The sequence below is a fragment of the Copidosoma floridanum genome, unplaced genomic scaffold, assembly GCF_036245765.1.
Source record: "Copidosoma floridanum isolate Cflo_tuat_1 unplaced genomic scaffold, Cflo_Japanese_pri ptg000021l, whole genome shotgun sequence".
NCBI lineage: Eukaryota > Metazoa > Arthropoda > Insecta > Hymenoptera > Encyrtidae > Copidosoma > Copidosoma floridanum.
This window is the reverse complement of record NW_028321898.1, coordinates 30,895,568-30,915,787: the sequence shown is the minus strand read 5'-3', so window position 1 is coordinate 30,915,787 and position 20,220 is coordinate 30,895,568. Positions and strand designations below refer to the sequence as shown.

At 40.0% G+C, this 20,220-nt stretch overlaps 2 protein-coding genes across 5 annotated transcripts; one reads left to right on the top strand and one right to left on the bottom strand.

The window, feature by feature from the left end:
• Positions 1 to 996: 996 nt before the first annotated feature.
• Positions 997 to 19,789, bottom strand: LOC106647832 (mitogen-activated protein kinase kinase kinase 10). 4 transcript variants are annotated; one of them, XM_014364378.3, is made up of 17 exons: positions 18,696 to 19,789; positions 17,994 to 18,170; positions 17,662 to 17,869; positions 16,735 to 17,181; positions 16,314 to 16,654; positions 16,042 to 16,222; positions 15,811 to 15,959; positions 15,563 to 15,735; positions 15,423 to 15,443; positions 14,818 to 15,064; positions 14,616 to 14,735; positions 13,071 to 13,445; positions 6,545 to 7,070; positions 2,089 to 2,448; positions 1,786 to 2,008; positions 1,428 to 1,698; positions 997 to 1,361 (listed from the first exon to the last, which is right to left on the bottom strand). In XM_014364378.3, exons 3-17 carry the CDS (start codon positions 17,844 to 17,846, stop codon positions 1,102 to 1,104), a joined length of 3,879 nt encoding a protein of 1,292 aa, XP_014219864.2. In that variant the 5' UTR covers positions 17,847 to 17,869; positions 17,994 to 18,170; positions 18,696 to 19,789; the 3' UTR covers positions 997 to 1,101. The 4 variants fall into 4 exon arrangements, with proteins under 4 accessions (XP_014219864.2, XP_089451022.1, XP_089451023.1 ...); XM_089594896.1 differs by lacking the exons at positions 13,071 to 13,445; positions 15,423 to 15,443 and having other exon boundaries at positions 17,994 to 18,159; XM_089594897.1 differs by lacking the exons at positions 997 to 1,361; positions 1,428 to 1,698; positions 1,786 to 2,008; positions 2,089 to 2,448; positions 6,545 to 7,070 and having other exon boundaries at positions 10,300 to 13,445; positions 16,735 to 17,178; positions 17,994 to 18,159.
• On the top strand, positions 3,870 to 6,197 carry LOC106647834 (cytochrome P450 4C1-like). Its single transcript, XM_014364383.2, has 11 exons — positions 3,870 to 4,026; positions 4,127 to 4,327; positions 4,407 to 4,598; positions 4,682 to 4,778; positions 4,863 to 4,965; positions 5,032 to 5,134; positions 5,204 to 5,310; positions 5,387 to 5,455; positions 5,516 to 5,684; positions 5,775 to 5,954; positions 6,025 to 6,197. Exons 1-11 carry the CDS (start codon positions 3,870 to 3,872, stop codon positions 6,195 to 6,197), a joined length of 1,551 nt encoding a protein of 516 aa, XP_014219869.2.
• Positions 19,790 to 20,220: the final 431 nt, after the last annotated feature.

Genomic DNA, 20,220 nt, shown 5'->3' with positions numbered 1-20,220 from the left:
AAACTGAGAACGCACAGATTGCGAGTATCGCCGAAAAAAAATGCGAAGCCTATTGTTTTCGACGTAAATTCAATATCATTCATTTCAACTTTGACGAATGTACAAACACATGGTTCACTGTACAATATCATACAATGAAAAAGTAAGGGGGGGGGGGGATTAAAAATGCGATTAAAATGTTCCCTTGTACGTACAAGAGAGACAATAAAAGTCAGTAAAGCGAAAACGTCGCTTCTTCGTGGTCTAAGGTACAACGATTATTTTTTTTTTTATTTATTTTTTTTTTTTTTCATACAAATGCAAGAAGTAGACGAGCGAAGGAAAAAAGTCGACTCGCCACACATATACAATTCGATCAACACTCAGCCACACGTAATTCTGGAATGTCGTATCACGATGAAATTGAAGCTAAAAAATCCCCTTCAAAAGTTACAAGCTAAAAAATGCCAAAGGATTGCTTATCGAAATGCAAGTACAGGTAAACGGTTCGACGAGCAATCAAGTAAAAAGTTTCCATCACGACTCTTTGCTCATCGCCAAAATGGAATTTCCCGCCATTCCTACACGAATCTCAATGCCACCACGAGGAAAAGGAAAAAAAAAAAATATGGAATGTTGGAAATTGTTGCACAATTCCTCACAAGGAATGATGATATGCGACAGCTACCCTACACGCGTCAGCCCATCGCAGAAAAGGCAGTAGGAGTAAGTATATATAATCGAGCAACGCGTCACGCAAAACAACTCTGCCCGCTGCCGAACGATCCATATGTATACCAACAAATCTTTTTTCTTTTTTCCACAATAAAAGCTTTGCCCTTGACAAGTACACCGATTATACATTATTTTGACGCGCTAGCAACGTAAAATTAAGGCACTTCCCAGCAGCCCAAAAAGTTTGAAAAATGAAGGAAAAAGGTAGGTTTCTCTCACGTACAAGCTCGAATCGCTCGGCAACGAGCAACCCCGGAAACACATACCTACACACAGAGGGGAAGAAATACATAGCGGGCAATGAAAAGCAACGCATATAATGACCGCGCGAGTATCACCAAGGCAACGACGATTCCGGGTCGTCACTTGGACTTAGATGAGCCAGTGCTAAGACAAAAAATCCCGGTCCAGCTCGGTGATGCTGGGCTTGCGGTTCCTCGATGTTTGGTTGGCGAGTCTGGCGCGCGAGGTTGCCTGCAACTGCAACGGACTGGTCAGCTCCTGCACGGGCGTCTGGAGGAGCTCCCGGTCGAACGTCACCGGGGAGAAGCGCACTCGGCCCAACGATATCTGGCCATCCTTGGCCGACACGTAGCTCGAGTCCTCGGAAGTCAGCGAGTCCGGGGGCGTTGGATTAGTCGGCGTGCCTGTCAACAATCAACGTCACGCTATAAGCGCCCATCGTCACCCGGAGGGAATCTGCCAACACCCACCGGATCCAGAGTTGTTTCTGCTCGCGCTCCTGTTTGGCGAGCCGTACGCGTAGTTGGAGCGCTTGAGGCTCGAGCGCAGCCTCGTGGTGATGTCGAGGTTGGCCGGTCGTTCGATGGAATTCGGGTGGCTCGCTTCGTGGGAGTTTTGATGCCGGGAGGTCAGGTAGTGGAGACCGGGGCCGTAGTCGTGGTTGGCGAGGATCGAGCTACCGTAGCTGCCGACCGAGCTCTGCATGGGCGCGGCGCTCGAGTGGTGGCTCCGGTAATAGCCCTGCGTGGGGGAAAAAAAAGAGAGATCGGTATGAGATCGGATGGCCTGGTGATTGTCAGTGATGGGTGGTATTGTCGTTTGACGGACCAGCGAGTGCCCGGGCGAGTAGAGCGACGAGTAATCGGCCTCGTCCTCGAGCCTGAAACTCGGGTTGACGTTGCTCTGGGACGAAGTGCTGGCCGTGGACACGTTGGACGGAGTCCGGTGGTGCGTGTACGAGGGCAGCCGGTTGGCCGTGCGCGCCGGGCTGTTGACGCTGCTCGGATTGTCGTAGGCGTGCGGGAACTCGGCGCACTCGAGCATCGGGTCGCTAAAACGTATTTGGTTCGACGCTCAGAGGATATACAATATCATGCGATGGCTATATAATTGACGTTGAGGATAACCTACTGGTAATCCGAGGGCGCCAGGTAACCGGGCTCGATGGGCCTGAAGTAGTCGTGCTGGGGGTGGAGTATCGAGTAGACGGGCGGCCCGTAATCCGAGTAACCGGATTGGGAGGCGTAAGCCGGTGGGGCGAGCCTGTCGATCCTGGACAGCTCGGACGAGTAAGAGTTTTGCTCGCTCATGCTGGCCGTCGAGTTTTTGCGGCGTGGGCTCGGGGTCGGCGCGTTGGAGCCCGTCGCGCTGCCACCGGCCGTGCTCGACGGGTAGTGCTGGGGCGAGTCCGTGAAACGGAGGGGCTTCTCCACCAGGAGGTTCGAGGCCGGGTGCACCCCTGGGATGCCGCTCATACTGCTCAGGAATGGCCTGGAAAGAGCCATTGTTTGACATTACCTGTATACATATACCTGCACGGAACTAATTCACAAAAACGCCACGGCTTTTGTCGTTTTTGGGTGTAGCGCTTAATATTATTTATTATCAAAGGATTTGTAACTTTAGCCCTTCAAATCTCAGTTATTTAATAAAAACCCGACCATTTACCATAATTTCCTCGCCCCAACTTTTTCTGTAGGGGTATCCGAGAGAAAGTTCATGCCTTTAACTTTTATGTGCGTGCGTGTATTTCTTTCGTATACGTAGAAATAATTATTATGTAACATGTACAATAATAATAATATAAAAATAATTAATGGCAACAGTTGAAATGCATATTATTTTCGAACCACAATAATAATAATAATACATGGTAATGCTATTAATATGGCCAAACGGATATTCAGATTTATTGATTTGTTTTTTTGTCCACTGGATTGTTGTAAAATTTTCATCTGGAGCCTGTTTGTATATTTTGAGGTACAAAACTGATAAAAAGACATTGTACAATGCCAGCACCGAAGTATAGGTTTATACTAAGTTAATTACAACAAATTAAAGTGATTATTTATTTGAAACGTCTAATGTATACGATAAATTGAGTAAAAATTTTTTGTATTTGCTGTGATGTATTAAAAAAAAAAAAAAAAAAAAAAAAAGGAATAACATAAAAAAAAGAAACAAACAGTTTTGGTAATTAAATACGAGCAAATTGTGGCTCACAACAAAAAAAAGTTACACTTTTCTTTAGAGGAACAGAAAGGTTTTGCCGAGTCTAATTACGCAAAACATCAGTATCTTGGCCTCGGGACTTTTTCCTCGGACTGTTTCAGGGGCTAAATTGCTCTTCTCTTCAACCTTCGTTCCGACGAAACAATTTCGTACGCGATTGACAAAGTAAAAACGTAAAAAAAAGCTACAGTAACTTTTAATGAAAAAACAACAATGTTTGAAATAACTTGTATGTTTAAATAAAAAACAGTCATAACAGCAAACATTAAAATAATAATATTTTATGTTACGTTGGAGCATATAATATATATTTGCCTTTCTTTAATTTACATGAAGTTCCAAGGCAAGAGAGAAAGAGGAGATAAACATTTGGACAAATATTTTATATGATTTGCATAGAGTCTGCAAATTTTATTTGGTATGTACATGACGTAGGTACTCACGTTAAGTTTTCTTTTAGACACGAAAATTACATTGCGATTTTTCTGCGCGAAAATTAGACGCAGCTGTGAACGTTACCTATAAAAACGAACGACAACACAAGGCTACGCCAGATTGTTCGTGGACTCCTGGAACGTTTCTACCACTGATTTTTAATTTCTTGTGTGAAAAAAAAAAAAAAAAAAGTTATGATACAAATTTTGCCAACTAGTTCATGGTGATAGTAAAATAATAATAAAATGATAATATATCTGATATTGCTGCTTTTTGCGGGCCCCGTGGTCTTCCACGTTGTAACCCGTTACAACAGAAGGGGACGAATTTTACGTAAAATACCCGGACCATTTGCATATCCGTTCGTCGGAAATTTACTCAAATTTAACGTTAATTGTTTACGTGAGTGTTTTTTTTTTTATATTTTCCTAATAAAAAAAAGACGCGTAATATGTGTGTTGTGTATTTTTCTCAATTGGTACAATGATGATAATGTTTTTAGATGAATTTTGGAAAGTAGGTCGAGAAATAACGAAAAAGTACTATCCTATAACGCGATTTTGGCTTTGTAGAACAGCCGTTATTAGTGTACTTCACCCAGATGATTTGGAAATTTTATTCACGAGTCCAAAATTCATCGACAAAGGCTACATCTACGAGTACCTCCACCCTTGGCTGAAAACCGGTTTACTCACGAGTACAGGTGGCTCGTCGGTTTTTTATGCGATAATTTTTTAAAATATATTTCATGTGATTTACGTTCACAAATATTGTCCGATCAGGTAGCAAATGGCGTCACAGGAGAAAAATTTTGACGCCGGCCTTTCATTTTAGCATATTAAAAAAGTACATGGAAATAACGAACGAGGAAGGAAAAAAATTCATGGATGAACTGAAAAAAGAAAACGAGGACAAGGAAATCGTAAAAAGTCTCGTGCCATTTTGTTCGAAATGTACTTTGAACATCATATGTGGTACTGATTTTATTGAAGGCGGAACTCATGGAATTTTTAACGTTTGTTATAAATAATTACATCATGTAAAATTGTACTTTTAGAATCAGCCATGGGTGTCGGTTTGGATACGATCGATGGTAAAATTGTCGACGAGTATAAAAAAGCAGTTCACGACATGGGCAATGTTGTTCTTTACAGGTGTGTGTGTGTGTATTATTTGATTGTAAAAAATATTATTGAACGAAAAAAAAAAAAAAAAAAAATTCATACGAAATATTAAAGGATGCCTCGGCCTTACATAACAACTTGGATGATGAATTTCGTTTGGAAAATGGGACGTGTCCAGAGGAACGCCGTCAATATATTACATCGATTCACGGACAAAGTATATCTTTACTTTTTCACGATCAGTTTACTTGTTCATTAAATACATACTTTGCACTTTGAGTAGGTAATACGAGATCGAAAAGACTACCACAAGCGAACCGAAAACACGTACTTGAAGGAATTCCTCGAAAACGTTGAAAAGGATACGTGGGACGAAATTGACGTTCGTAAGTTCGTGCACCTGTAAACAGTATAGGTATTTAAAATTATTGTCGATGATCGATTGGACGTTTCAGGAAAAAAGAAACGATTGGCGATGCTCGACCTCCTACTGGCTGCCGAATACAAAGGTCTGATCGACTACAACGGAGTCAAGGAAGAAGTCGATACTTTTACGTTCGAAGTAAGCGCAACATCAAATCTTATGCACTGATATACTTTGTGGGGGGGAAAAAAATCCTTTTTATTGTTAATTTTAGGCTCACGACACCACTGGGATGGCCATGACTTTTGCGCTACTGTTACTGGCTGAAAACAAAGAGGCCCAGGTACGATCGTCACGAAGATCTTTCACCCACGAAAAATGGTAAACTTTTTTTTATCCGCAGGATCTAGCAAGGGCCGAAGTCACCGAGGTGTTGGATAAAAACGACGGGCAGATAAAAATGTCGGACCTGCAGGACCTTCATTACCTCGAAAGATGCATCAAAGAAACCCTTCGGCTGTTCCCACCAGTTGCTACCTTAGTCCGTTACACGAGAGAAGAATTGCAATTGAGTAACGCATTGCAGCTTACAATTTTTTGTAAATTTTTTTTTTTTTTTTTTTTTTTACACATATTTTAGGTAATTTTATATCCATCTCTAGAACACGCGCTCATACCTGCTGACTCGCACATAATGATACACTTGTACGATACGCACAGGGATCCGAACTTTTGGGCGGATCCTGAAAAATTCGACCCCGACAGATTTTTATTCGAACGGAGCAAGGACCGGCATCCCTTTGCGTACGTGCCATTTAGCGCGGGACCGCGTAACTGCATAGGTGGGTACGATTAATAAATAAATTTAAAAAAAAAACCATCGACTCTTGTGCGATTGACATTATTTTTCAGGCCAAAAATTTGCCGTGATGGAATTGAAGTCTTTGATCGCGCGGATATTGTACGATTTTTACTTGGAACCCATCGACCGAACGAGCGATATCAAATTGATGGCGGATATCGTCCTAAGGCCCCTCGATCCAGTTAGAATTAAATTAATCAAAATAAACAAATCTTCCAACTGAAATTTTCACAATTTTCACTCCGTGCGTCACATAAACCTTGTAAATTGCACGAATAAAAATCATTGTAGAATTTATTGTTTAAAATTTAACGGGTATATAGGCACCTGCTAAAGCTCTTTTCTTTTCTTTTTTCCAATCATGTGTGAAAAATGTAAGTATTTATATTGTATGAAAAACAATAGTGTATAGATCAAAAATAAATAATACTTGAAAAATGCACTTTGAGAATCGTCACGGAGAAAAAAAAAAAAAAAAAATCGGTACTCTCTTGGGATCGAAGACGATCACGGTCCTCCTCGCGAAGAATCAAAGAAAAAAAAAAAAAAAAAAAAGGAAAGTTGGCTGACCTGCAATGCTTGGCCGGTCCGTGGTACGTATTGTGCGCGTAGCCGCTGGTGGAGCTAAACTCGTACTCCGGTCCCAGGTAGTTCGAGCCCCTGTTTGCGTCGGACTGCGCGGACCACCACCTCGACGTCCCCGCGGTCCCCGTAGTCGAAGTCTCGTCGTCTCCCCCGTGCGCCGTCAACTGCCTCGCGTGCAACCTGGGGTGGACGGGCGATACGTTGGCCAGCCGCACGTCAAAGTCCATGGCGATGCTCGCGAGCATGGCGCCGATGTTGCAGATCACCAGCTCGATGATGCCCAGCCGGGGCTTTTTGCTCGCTACCTCGATCCCGTTGTACGGGCCGATGGGCATCGGCATGGGCATTATGTAGGGCCCCGTCAGGCCCGGCTTCGGTGGGTACTCCATAGCGCTCGGGCTCGTCGTCGTTGACACTGTCGAGGTTGCCGCTGGCCCGGCTGTCGACGACACCCAATCGGTGATGCTCGCGCCGCCGCTCGTCAACTGCTCGCTCGCCAGCAGCGTGTAATCTGTCGTGCAGGGAGACACCATCGGGTTTTTTTTTTTTTGATTGCTATCACTTCTCCACCTGATACCATAGGGCACCTTTTTTAAGTGTACACTCAACTGTTTTTAACTTCCATTGTAGGGATTGTAGGGCCAGTCGAGTGTACACCGCAACAGTAATGGTCAATCGATATGTATATTTCAAGTTTTTTATCAAAATGTAATTTTGCCTTACCTGCGTGACGACGGTTAAGAGCCAGTTAAAAAATATACTCGTACTATGCTTTCGCATCAAACCATCACACTATTTTTGTCAAGGCGTACTCATCTAAAATCTATATAAGTATAACATATGCACAGACGCATGCGACGTTCATCGAATATGCTCAGTCAGGCGTATTTATGTATAGTTAAATAAGGTATACGAGAGAGATGGAAAAAAAAAAAAAAAAAAAAAATGGCAAGTTAAAAGGACTTCAATGGTCGGCAGGCTTTGCATGACACAAGAGGAGAGAGAGAGCGGCTCGGTACTTATTTATTTCTTTTTGACATTTTCATTCGTATAGATGATAGACTTTTATCTCATTCAATCTTTTTTTTTTTCTTCTTCGAACATTTTGTTAATTGCGTTTGATTATTCATACAGTACAAATTTTCACTGCGAAAATAATTAAACAATGACCAATGCAATGATTAGTGCCATTTGCCTTTTGCTTGCACGTGAACCATTTATTTAGCAATAATATTCGATTACAATTTTTTTGTTTTAATTTATTAAACACTGATGGATGGAGAAATAAAATTAAAAATACATGCGGTATTAAGAACAAGGTGAATTAAAAAAAAAAAAAAAGCATTTACTAAACAAAGCATTCAAATTGAAACGAATTAATTATGTACTAGCTACGATCATTCATGAGTACGTGTACGAAATATAATAGTTATAAAATTTAACACAAAATAAAGATACTTACAGGTAAGAGGTTGGGAACGATTAGGAATTATCCAGGATTACTACGTGAGGGAAAAGGAAAATCATGCGAGGTAATTATTTTTTACGCTCGACGCTTATCCTTGACTTCAAGTCCAACCGTGTCTTATATGTTGGTTTCAGAGTTTAGTAGATCTACTGATGACTTGTTATTGTTACCAGTATGTTAATTTATCCAATAATATTACGTGTTAGGACATCGCTGTTAGGAAGAAATTTGATCCTTGAATCGAGCGATAAGCCGAGCGTAAAAGTATAACATAAAAAAAAACAAACAAAATAAAATAATAGTAAACAAATCAACAAATATATATATATATATAACTCAAAAAAATACTTTTATTGAAAAAAATCTTTACTTGCACTTTTTTTCATATGTTCGCTAAATACAGTTGTGTAGGTGTGTATAATGTGCAGGTGTATTATAGCAATAATTATATAAAATAAAAATGACGACTTGGTGGAGTAAATTATTACGGTTTTTTTCACTTTGCAGTATACTAATTGGTTTAAAACAAAAAGGAGAAGAAAGAGTGTTCGCACAATGCGCTCAACTGCACTTGCACGACTTGTACGTGAGTTTATACTATGTAATAACATATAAATATGTATAACGAGAACACTTAGTGTTTTGGCAATCGTAATATATTTATATATTTTTTTTTTTTACTTTCCACTCGATTGTATTTCATTTTTAGGCTCTCAACCAGAGCGTCTTCGCGATCGGAAAAAATGTACATTTACATCGTATCGTTTGCTTCTTTTTTTCCTCGATACATCAATACAATTATTTATAAAGTTTTTTTTCTAGATACATATTTGATTTCTTTTATGTTTTTGACGTCCGACAGCTCGATAGTTAGCTTTGCTTTTATTCTGTTAGTGTTACGTACTTGGGCTTAATGCAAACAAATAATAAAAAAAAATAATAAAAAAAAAAAAGAACCAACACCAGATAGATTTGCATTACATTTGTCGTTATCGTTGTTGTTATTATTATTATTAATAATAATTATTATTATAATATCAATTATTACTATTAACTATTACTATAATAATGTTTTGTAAATGTATGTTATTGTTAAATATTACTTGATTGTTATTTGATTGCAATCTTTTTTGCTCAGGACGTATCGGTCGAAACGATAATTAACAAACTGCATGGTGACTTGCATTATTTTTTTCGTTCTCACATACTACGTGCTCGCTGATCCAACGCAATAATCTAAAATACAGTGGCTAATGAATAAACAATACGGGCAAGCTGTGGGGTCGTTTTTATATCGAATTAAAAAGTTGATGAGAAAATTGTCGTTTGAAATCAGTAGATTCAACTATTTATGCAGACCAGAGTCGAGGAGCAGAGAAAAAATTAGGAAATGGAACGCAGATACTGAGTTTCCGACTGAAAAAATTATTACAATTGTTGTTGCACTAAAATAATTATATTCCATTATTATACATCACTTACGAGATAACTTACGGTACTTACAATCATAATCGAAAAAAGGTTTGTTTAAATAGTACATCACAAAAAAAAAAATATTAAAAATCACGCAGCGAAATCATTTATACAAATACGGAAAGAACAGAGAGGTAGAGATAAAGAAAAAAAAGAAGGCAAATCACTTCCAACTTTTTCTCCGTCTTTGGACATGACATCGCATCCTCGATTCTTCAGTATCAACTGTTGCAATAATTAAAAAATCTTAACCCTACGATATTTAAATCATAAGAATTAATTGTACCTAACGCGTACACGTGTAAAAATAAATAAATGATAAACAGTGATTGATAGCTTTTGTATAAGTAATAAAACTTTGCGCTAAAAGCGTGTCAACTGTACATATTAATTGCTGAAATATGCATATTGAGGTGTCCGTTATTTAAAAAACTTAATTTTTCCAAGCCCCTGTACCCGAAATTGCTTTTTTGCAGCTAAAGAATGAAGTTCTCGCTCTATAAATCACTAAATTTAAAAAAATTAATCCAGGTAATTTTGTATAAGCTTGGATTAAGCATAAGCAAAATTTTTTAAATAAAACTTTAGAAAATTGAGCTATAGTACTAAGTAGCTGTTTAGTACGAAAAAATTCTACGTTTCGAATATAAAATTATAGATATAATTTTAGACTAAAAAGAAGCAAGTTAGGGCGAGGAGCTGAAAAAAATGCATTTAATGAAATAACGGATTGACTGTGATTCGAAAGATTTTTCGCTATTATATATCTACTTTTTTTTTTTTTTTTTTTTTTTTTTAAACATTAGTAGGTTTCCGCATACTAACGAGGGAATATACTTCTTTATTCATCATCGATATTTTTTTGATGTTGTAACAATTGCCGTGAAAAAAAAAAGAATTCATGTACGGTATTATTTTTAATTTTTGTGAGAGAAATAAAAATCCGGTGACCCGGCAGGAAGACACAAACAGGCAACAACGGAAATGGAGTGGAAGGAATTAACGGAAAAAACTTTCCTTCCACACATGGGCATGCACTAACGTGTAACCTAATCACATAAACAGCAGAGGTGCCTCTGATCGCGTTTAATTAAATTACTTATCCTAAAAATTTTATTTATTCAATAACTCACAGATCGAAAAAAAAAAATTTAACAATTAAAATGAAAAAGTCATGAAAATTACCAACCAAAATAATCGGGTACGACCGGAGGCTTCTCCGTCAACATAAAAAATTATTTATCGTCTTCGAAAATGCACAATATTAACGTGGCTCTAACGTATCATAAGCTAACATGAAGAAATAAAATGCAGCTTAACGTTAATTACGACTTACGGGGAACGTAGATGTTCTTCTCAGGAAGGCCTGGTTAAATAAAAAAAATCGATTGGTTTACGAAACGAAATGTATCAAAAACAAGCTACTATAATTTTTTTCTTAATTTTAATAATTTTTTTTTTTTTTTTTTTTCATTACACTGGTACCTGTAATATTTTATTGCAAAAGCATAAATTCGGAATTTTTACGAGTATATGATTTAATGGAATTCGTGCGAAGAGTCTTAAGAATAACATTAATGTCTACTCTAGGAATTAGATTTTTTTTTATCATTCAGCATGAACGATTTTTTTGTTTTGTAACTTTCTGACTGTGACTAAGAATTTTTGAATTAATTTATAAATATTTAAGATCCAAACAGAAACAAAAATTTGCCTTTGCAATTAATTCATCAAAAACAAAGATAATCAGATCTTTGAAAATGCATCAAGCATTTTTAAATTAATTGTAGCCTTTGGCAATGTCTTCTGCAATGCTCTGTGAATTAAAACGGTGTAAACCATCCCTTTCTTACTATTTAAAAAATCGCCTAAATTATTTACCATTTTTATCCATTAATTTGTTTATTCGATCATAAATTATTTTGCATAAACGAGATGAATTTCATTAATTGCAAATGTACAAAAAAACAACAATTTTTCATTCGATTCTTTGATCTACCCAAAACATACGGATCTGGAAGAAAATATATATAAAAAATATTTAAGGCAGTAAAACACAGTACCCCAGGCGACGATATCCCCCAATCGCTCCACTACCGACACTTTGTTCAATTAAATAAATAATTAATATCAATAAATAAATATCCACACGACCATCGCATAAGATTAAATTTTCCAGGGGAGAAGCGAGTACAGCACTAAAATCGCCTACGGAATTTTTATCGGAACTACAACTGGTAATCCATCCTATTAGTGGAGGGGGGGAAAAAAAAATTGCACAGTTAGAATGAAAGAGTCCGACAACTCGGCGCACTCGACAGCATCAGAAAAGCAAAAATCCAGAGAGCGGGCAGAGAGACAGAGACGTGAGCCCTCAGTTCTTCTTGAGCGCGCTGCCGTAATTCTTTCGAAAGAACTTCTTGGCCTCGTGTACCTTGGGCTTGGCGAACCTCAGTATAAGGGTGCTACCGTGATTCTGATGCCGCTGGTTGTTGTTGTTGTTCCCACCGGGCTCGTTGGCCCGCCAATTACCCGTGATCGTCCTCGCGTCCACGTTGGCCCGTCTCTCTTCCTCGTCGGCCTTCGATCTGTCGTCCTCATCGATGAGCCCGTCCGTATCGGCGTCGCTGCCGTAGCCCGGCTCGTTGTCGCTGAAGGTCATGGCCCCTGCCGTGGTTGCACCCCCGAGGTGATCCAACTCCTGGAACAGCTTCAACGTAGCTGGCTCCCCTGGACTGGTACCTCCACCACAGCTCGACTGCTCGGCCGTGGCTTCGAGGTGATTGCACAGCCCGGACTCGAGGTTCTCAAAGTCGATGCCCTCGCGCGAGTTCGCGGCCAGGAAGCTGGGCGTCTGGGAGCTCGGCTGCTGCTGGACTGCCGGCCTCGCGCTATCCTGGAGGGCGCTGTACTCGACCTTGGCTGGGCCGGTCTTTTGGTCGTCCAAGGCGTCCCTGCTGCCCCAGGCTCTGATTCGATTGAGCACCCTGAGGGGGCTCTTGGACAGGCGGGACTTGTGGTGCGCGACTATCGAGTTCTCGGGGCTCGACTCGAGGCCGTCCGAGTCGTTGATGCGTATCGTCACGCCGGCCGAGTTCTTCCGCTCGTTGTTGAGCGAACTTTTGCGCGAACCCGAGGGCGAGCGGAAGAAGTCGGCGAGCGAGGTGAGCCTCGACTCTGAGCTGTCCCTACGCTTGCCCGTGTTATTATTGCTACAACTATTGCTGAGGTTGGCGCTACCATTCGAGGCGACGGCAGCGGCTCGCTTGGCTCGGTTGGGCGCGTAGGACCCCGAGTCCTTGGACTTGCTACGCTCGCGCCTCTTGGTCTTGCGCACGCAGCCGACCACGAAGCCCGACGAGGTCGAGTCGTTATCGTCGTCGTACTCGTCGCCGTCCGGCTCGTCGTTATACAATAGATTATTGTCGTTATTGGTGGGCTGTTGGCTCGCGTCGCCACTACCGGTCGGCCTAGCCACGATGACGAAATCGCTACCTAGAGCATCGGATGACAACGCGTCGACGAGGTCGCTCGCCGATGAGTAGAGCTTACGCGCCTCGCGCACGTTACCTATTTCCTGTTGCTGCTGCTGCTGCTGCTGCTGATGATGTTGTTGCTGATGGTGGTGGTGGTGGTGGTGGTGGTGATGGTGCCGTAGGTGCTGTGCCGCGGTTGACTGGTGGTGCTGGAGTTGTTGCTGAAGCTGGGGGTGACCAGCGACTGCGGCGACCAGCAGGGCTGTGCGTAGGGGTGCTTTCTCGAGGTCGGGCGCCGAGCGGGACCAGCGCTTGCCACCGACTACGGTCGCACTGGTGCAACCGGCGACCCCAGTGATGCCACCCGGGCAGCCTGCGGCCGAGCTCGGGTTCGAGATTATGGCGCCGCGCTCGCGCTGGTGCAAGGTCGACGGACCCCACGTCTTACCCTTTACTCCATCGGCTGGTACTGTTGTGGTTGTCATCGGGACGTTTTGGAGATTCAGGAGTTGTTGTTGTTTTTTTTTTTTTGGAATTAAAAACGTGGTTTTGGATTCGAGGGTGATATAAAAAGGTGTGCGAGCGTGACGACCGGAACAAAAGAGAACAGAAAACAAAACAAAACGACACTGGAGACTATACTGCATAGACTACTTTAGGTGTCTTTTTTTTTTCTTTTGTATCTTTTTGTTTGTTCATTTGTTTGTTGGTGCTGGTGTGTAATTAAAAATTGTGAAGAGAGAAAAAAAAAAAAAAAAAACTAGTCAAAACGGACTGTAAAAAACTTGCTTAGTGATGCGATCGCTTTGCTGGCTTTTACGGTGATAGAATGATTCTGCAAGCAGTCTTTGCATTTCAGAGTTCCATACTTGCCGATTGACATCGAGATAATATTTTTTTAATTCGTGATCTGCGAATGACAACTTATTCAAAAGTAAAAGTATATAAATCAATCGAATTTATTCTACTTACAATTAAAATAATTTTGCAATTTACATACAAAAAAGGTAATTCATAGTAATAAAAAACAAAAACGAATGATAGATACATAAACAAAAATATTCAAAATAAATACCAAATAATCAAATATATGTTACTAATAAACGCTCAATCATGAAAAAATGAGCGAAATTCATCAATTTTCTACTTGTATGCAAAGATTTACGTGTAAAATCACAAGCTACACTACGAAAATTGTTCGTGAAACAATTGCATTTGAAAATCATGACATAAGTGGTACAGAAGGAAGAAAAATCATATAACAATAAAAGAAAAAAAAACGAATCTAAATTTTTACATCATGCCACTTAAAATACAGACTATTGATACAAAATTTATATACGTCAGACTCAATCCAATCACATCTACTAAGCATAAAATTACTGCTGTTGAGATGAATACTTATAAAAAAAAATAAAAAAATAAAATAACTAGTAGTATGTAAAAATTGTAGTAAAAGAAAGACGACAAAATACTTTACTCTGCCGTCGCTGTGATGGAGACATCACCTGTTGTCAGCATTTTAATTTGATAAATTTTAGCTTCAACAAGCAATGACCCTCACTTCATGGCTGTGCTTGGTTTCTATTTGTAAAAGTGTGTATCAAATTAACGATTTTATCGGCCATTTTATGCTTACAGGCTATTGCTCGTAACCGTGGAATACTTGGCGAGCCTGGTGGGCTGTTCGATCGCGAGGGGTTCCGACTTTTCACTCGATCGGGGGCAGTATGTTGTACCGTTATCGTGTGCCTGAAATCTGAAAATCAATTCCAAACGTAAGATATTATCACCACCATCTACAGCATTAAATTTTAATGACGTAAATTTTTTTTTTTTACCCGAAGGTGCGCTAATTTTACTTCCTGGCTCCTTTTTGTTCAATTTTAACTTTGACTTTTTGAACTTTCCGCGTCGCTCGTTGGGCGTAGGAGTGTTTTGTTGCTGAATTATCATCATGGCAAGCTCGCGCTCTAGGAGCTCGATTTCCCGAGCAGCGAGCTCTTGTTCGCGTTGCCTAAGATTTTCTTCATGCTCCCTTTGCTGCACTTGGGCTTTTGTTAGTTCTTCTTCTCTGCTGCGCAATTCCTATAACACAAAAATACACAAAAATTCACTTTCAATACATACATACAACTTCTTAACGACATTATCAATTTAACAGAAAAAACGAATGGTGTTTTGTACAAATAATTTTATTGGGGCTTTTTTTGTGTCTTACAGTAATGGCAAATTTCAAATATTGAGTTAAATTCGTGAATAAATTTTAAAGCACTTGTAAAACACATAAACGAGATCAGTCTACATGCATGATCAGTGTAAAAATAACAAAACTCATAATAGCTTGTGGTGTATTAAATAAAGTTGATGCAGGTGTTAATAATATTGCGAAACTTAAAATCCCACTCTACATTTTTCACTCAACATTTATGTGCCAATCTCTTACCTCTTCGAGCGATCGGCATTCCTTTGCATTTGCATTTGGAAAAATGACAGTCGTTAAAATTTCCGTACTTGTACTTATTAAAAAAAAATATTTTTCACGCAGATTTTAAACGAAAAATTCTATGGCAAATTTCACCGTACCTTTTCTTTCATGCGCAAACCATGAAGAACCTGTTCGATTTCTTGTCTCCAATCTTCTTGCATCGTGTGAAATGATTCGTGAGGTGTAGCCGCAAACGCACTCCTCACTTCATCCAAGGCAACTAGAATTTCCGCGAATCCAGGCCTCCCGTGACTATCCGAAGCCCAACAAGCTGCAATTGATAAAGTCAAAATTTAGATTTTTATTAGCAAACCGTGTACACGTAATTTTTGTAGGAATAATTTACCTTCCATAAGACACCTCCACGAATGCGGGCAAGTCGATGGAATTGGTAATGTTAATTTATTTACAGCTACTCCGTACGCTACGGCTAACGCGTCAATTCCTTTGTACGGTGTTTCTCCGGTTAAAAGCTCCCACAAAAGTACGCCGTAACTACAATAAGAACGATGATGTAATTAAATTGCACATCTTTGAATATTCATTTGCAATTTCGTATAATTTTGTTGTTGTTTACCTCCATACATCGCTAGCTTTGCTGAATGTACTTTTTTTAATGACTTCAGGCGCCATCCAGGCATAAGTGCCAGCTGCTGACATCCGCGTTGTTTTGTACACTTCCCTCGCTAATCCAAAATCCGTGATTTTCAACGTTTTGTATTGAAAATCATCATTCTCTATCGGCTCGCTTAACAACACTGTAAATAGACATTCAAACTTCGTTTAAAGGTAACGTCCAAAAAAGATAAATTTTAATCTTGTTAGAAAGAGTATCATATTTACACTCACCGTTTGAGCTTTTAAGATCCCTGTGTATGAGACCGATGGGTGCTTTGTTGTGCAAGTAGTCCATACCGCGGGCAATTTGTATTGCCCAGTCTACAAGCACGTCGGGCCTGATTTTTCTGCCACTGAGTACCCTATTTAAACTTCCGCCTCGAGCATACTCCATTACCAGGCACATATTCGGCATTTTTAGGCAAACACCTTCAAGCTGCACTATGTTTTCGTGCTCCAAGAGCCAAAAGAGTTTCGCTTCCTGTCGGACGTTTTGCAACGTCATACTAGGCTCTTCATCCGGATCCTGTCGCGCTGCCTTCACTGCTACTTCTTTTTTATTCCAAAAACCCCTGAAAAATGTATTCTCATTTATTAGTCGCTCGTTGCATTTGAATTCGAAACTAAGAGTGTATAAAAATTAATGACTTACCGATAGACTTTACCGAATCCACCGACGCCAATGACCTCCTCGAGCTTGAGTTCCTTAAAGTCAATCTCCACAGGCTGGACCTGCTCTATTACTGAGGATACCCTGTCGATCGTCTCGGCGAGAGCGACGAAATTTGCGGGGAAAATACCAACTTTGCCACGAATCTTCCCTGTCCACCAGCCTTCATCACCCGAGATTTTCGAGTCCTTGGACAAAACCTCGACCATCTCACCTGGCTGCAACGACAACTCGTCTTCGCCTTTTGCCACATAATCGTAAAGGGCAGTGAATAAAGTCGAGCTGTCCTGTCGCGAATGGGACGATAGAGTCCCGTGCGATGGGCTGGTTTGTTGTGATAGTGTCCGAGCAGTGCCTCCGCTGTGGGTGTCGGACACACTACTGTCCGACATGTTGCTTGATGTTCTCGTGTAGCAATAATTTTGACTACTGGTGTTGATGACCAAAAACAATCATACGGATCTGTTAGTTTGAAGAGGAAGACTTTAACAATTCTGCGAGCAAAAGTAATTTTTTGTTTCTTGCCATGGACATTTCGAAATTGTGCAACTAAGTAAGCTTGTATGATTATGCTATTGATAAAGCTTCTGTTAATGTGACTAAAGCAAATATGTAACGAACTGTTCTTTCAAAGGTTCAATTGCAATCAAATACATGACCTGTAGCTGCATACAATTAAGTGAATGAAAAAATTTTGCTCACAGTATGAGAAGTCAAGCATTAAAATCCTGCTGGTAACAGTGTCGTAATTAATGCGCAATCAATCAATGTATGTTGCTTTTACATTTGTACACTTGTACTTTCATTATAAATAATTTGATTTCTTAAGTAAAAAGCTTGAAAAAACATAAATGACAAAGTGTAACAGCAGGATTATTAACTAAGAGGTGGTGTTTCTATGCTATTCACCCAATTGACTGATTGTTCGTTCTGCTGTGGTACCTTGGTGAGAAATTTCCCATATTGGAAGAGTTCGATTGTGTCGAGCCATTTTCTGAATACAATAAGTAACGCTCGCTCCGAAGACGAGCATCTGGTTGTCCAGGGTCCATTAAGGTAGACAAGCCTCTTGCTGATAGCCCAGCTGGAGGCATATGGCTAAATGTACTTGTTAAATCTGAAATCTCAAGATTTTCACTTAAACCCCTTTAATTTCATAAGTTTTCATCAGCAGAAAAATACTTAAATCTTTAACCTAAAATCAAAGCCTCATTAGATTAATAAGTTTGAACATTGCTTACCTTAAACAATAATTGATGTTGAAGTGTTCAACATGATTAACTTTTGGCTAATTTCAAATATAAAGCCAAGGGAAGACTCATCATTCACTTGGTCCCTTGAACTTTCTCTCTTGGTGAGAGGTGCTATCAAAGCATTGTAAAAATATCTGTCATATTACGGGGCCACCTAAAATACATCTAATGTAAAGTCTGATAAGAGATTTTTTGCAATCAGTTAATTTACTTGAATAATTATAATGCAAAAAAAGTAACACATAAATAAGAATGTTTTGTTTTAAATAAAAAACAAAATAAAAATATTTTGAGTATGCTATTTAGGCTTTCATAAAAAAAAAAAAAAAAAATTTGCAATGGCTTTTTGATAACACAATGATCTAGTTTATAGGAACACAAATTCTTGTAAGCTAGACTGTTGCCTGCAAAACTCCAAGGTAATAATTCATATTGACGAAAGGAGCAAATTATCTGTACAGTCATTGCAAATCAAATAAAAAGCCAAACATATAATTTGTCTAAAGTGACTAGAAACAAATGAAAAAGTTGAGCACGAGAGTCAGCACTTGGACAGCACCAGAAAGAGAGCAACACTTGACTATCATGAGGTTTATATTCAACATTGCTCCAATAAATCAAATTATCTAGAAAAATCGCTCTCAAAACTCTTTAAATGGACAAAAAAGTAAACAAAAAGTATTAACTAACCCATCAGTCAGCTGGGGGGGAAAAAAATGCCAACGGTGACGACGTCGATAATAGCCACCGGCCACATCTCCTGGACCATTGAGGTGGTGTACGCCCAGCGGCTACATCTACCCATAGAAGCACAAGCTCGTGTTACTTCTTGAAAAAACACCGCACACAGAACACAGACAAACGAACTTCTTCAGAAGAGGATAATAATAACAAAAGAAGACACTTAACAGTTAACACATCAACAGAAAATATGAGGTTGGCTGGGTTGCCATTGCTTGCTCCGAAAAAACACATTAATACATGCACGAACACACATGTAAGGATGGATGTACAGCACTGCACGCACTTCGAGAAAGAGAGAGAGTGACCGCGCCTCACCTCCCCTCGGAGTCGGAGGCAGCAGTCGGTGAGAAAAACTATCCCGCCTCTCTCACTTCTTCTTACTTCTCAATATACTTATGTATAGGCACATGTACACCCACACGGCACAGACGCTCTCTACGCGTGTACCTACTCTCTTCGGTGTCCGCTGTTCGTGTACTTGTAGAGGAGGAGGTAGAGAGGTTGACGGCGAACGGCGACGCAGTCACGGACGATCCGCTATTTGTTATCTATTTACAATTCTGTCGCTGTCATTTATCATCCCCCGTCCTCCATCCGTCTGTCACCTTAATAGCTTAATTATGCTTCCAAAAATTTAACTATACGTATATACTGTTCGAGGAGTCGTCGTACTTGTATACCTTGTCATCGTCGTGTGAGTCGTGTCCTGCGCCCGGCTACCGCAACAAAGTACAAAGTACTTTTTACACGCTGACGTGACACTGACGGTGGGAATTAAAAAGAGAGCAAACTGACGCTAGTACGTGGACATATACTAGACATTTTAACACCTACAGATTGATAACGTGCAAGTTTAAATTAATCTAATAATTGTGTCGCATCCACATCGGGCAATATCATCAGGATTTGGTTCATGATTACGACATGTGACGATGCGACATAAATAACAACAACATAAACCGAGTAATAACCAAAACAACACTATTGTCCATATATGGTGCACGACATGTCCCTTACTAATCTCATCTCTGCATGTCCGACAGTCGACACACAGCGACGACGACTGGATTATAACTGCATAAGGTTTATTTACGATCGTTTTTGGTTCAGTTCGGCTCTTCAAGGATTTTTGTGTTCGGTTAGCACGTTTAGGTGTTACGTCAGTTCTTGAGCCACAACGGCAAAACACCAAAAATAACGTTTTAAGTACTGTAACTTTATGATTTCTAATACCAGAACTCCCAAATATAATTTCAATTTTGTTTTACCATAATGATGCTCGCCGCTCGGACGATTAAAGTTCATTGAACCAGTGAAACGTTTAGATCATACCCGAATAGAACTGAACTTGAGGAACAGACCAAGAGCTGAGAGACCCGAGAAAATTAAAACCACTTAGGCTGCAGTCACATAAGCGGAATAGACTTAACACAGGGTGTATTCCGCAAATGCTGCCAGCAGTTAAGGTACG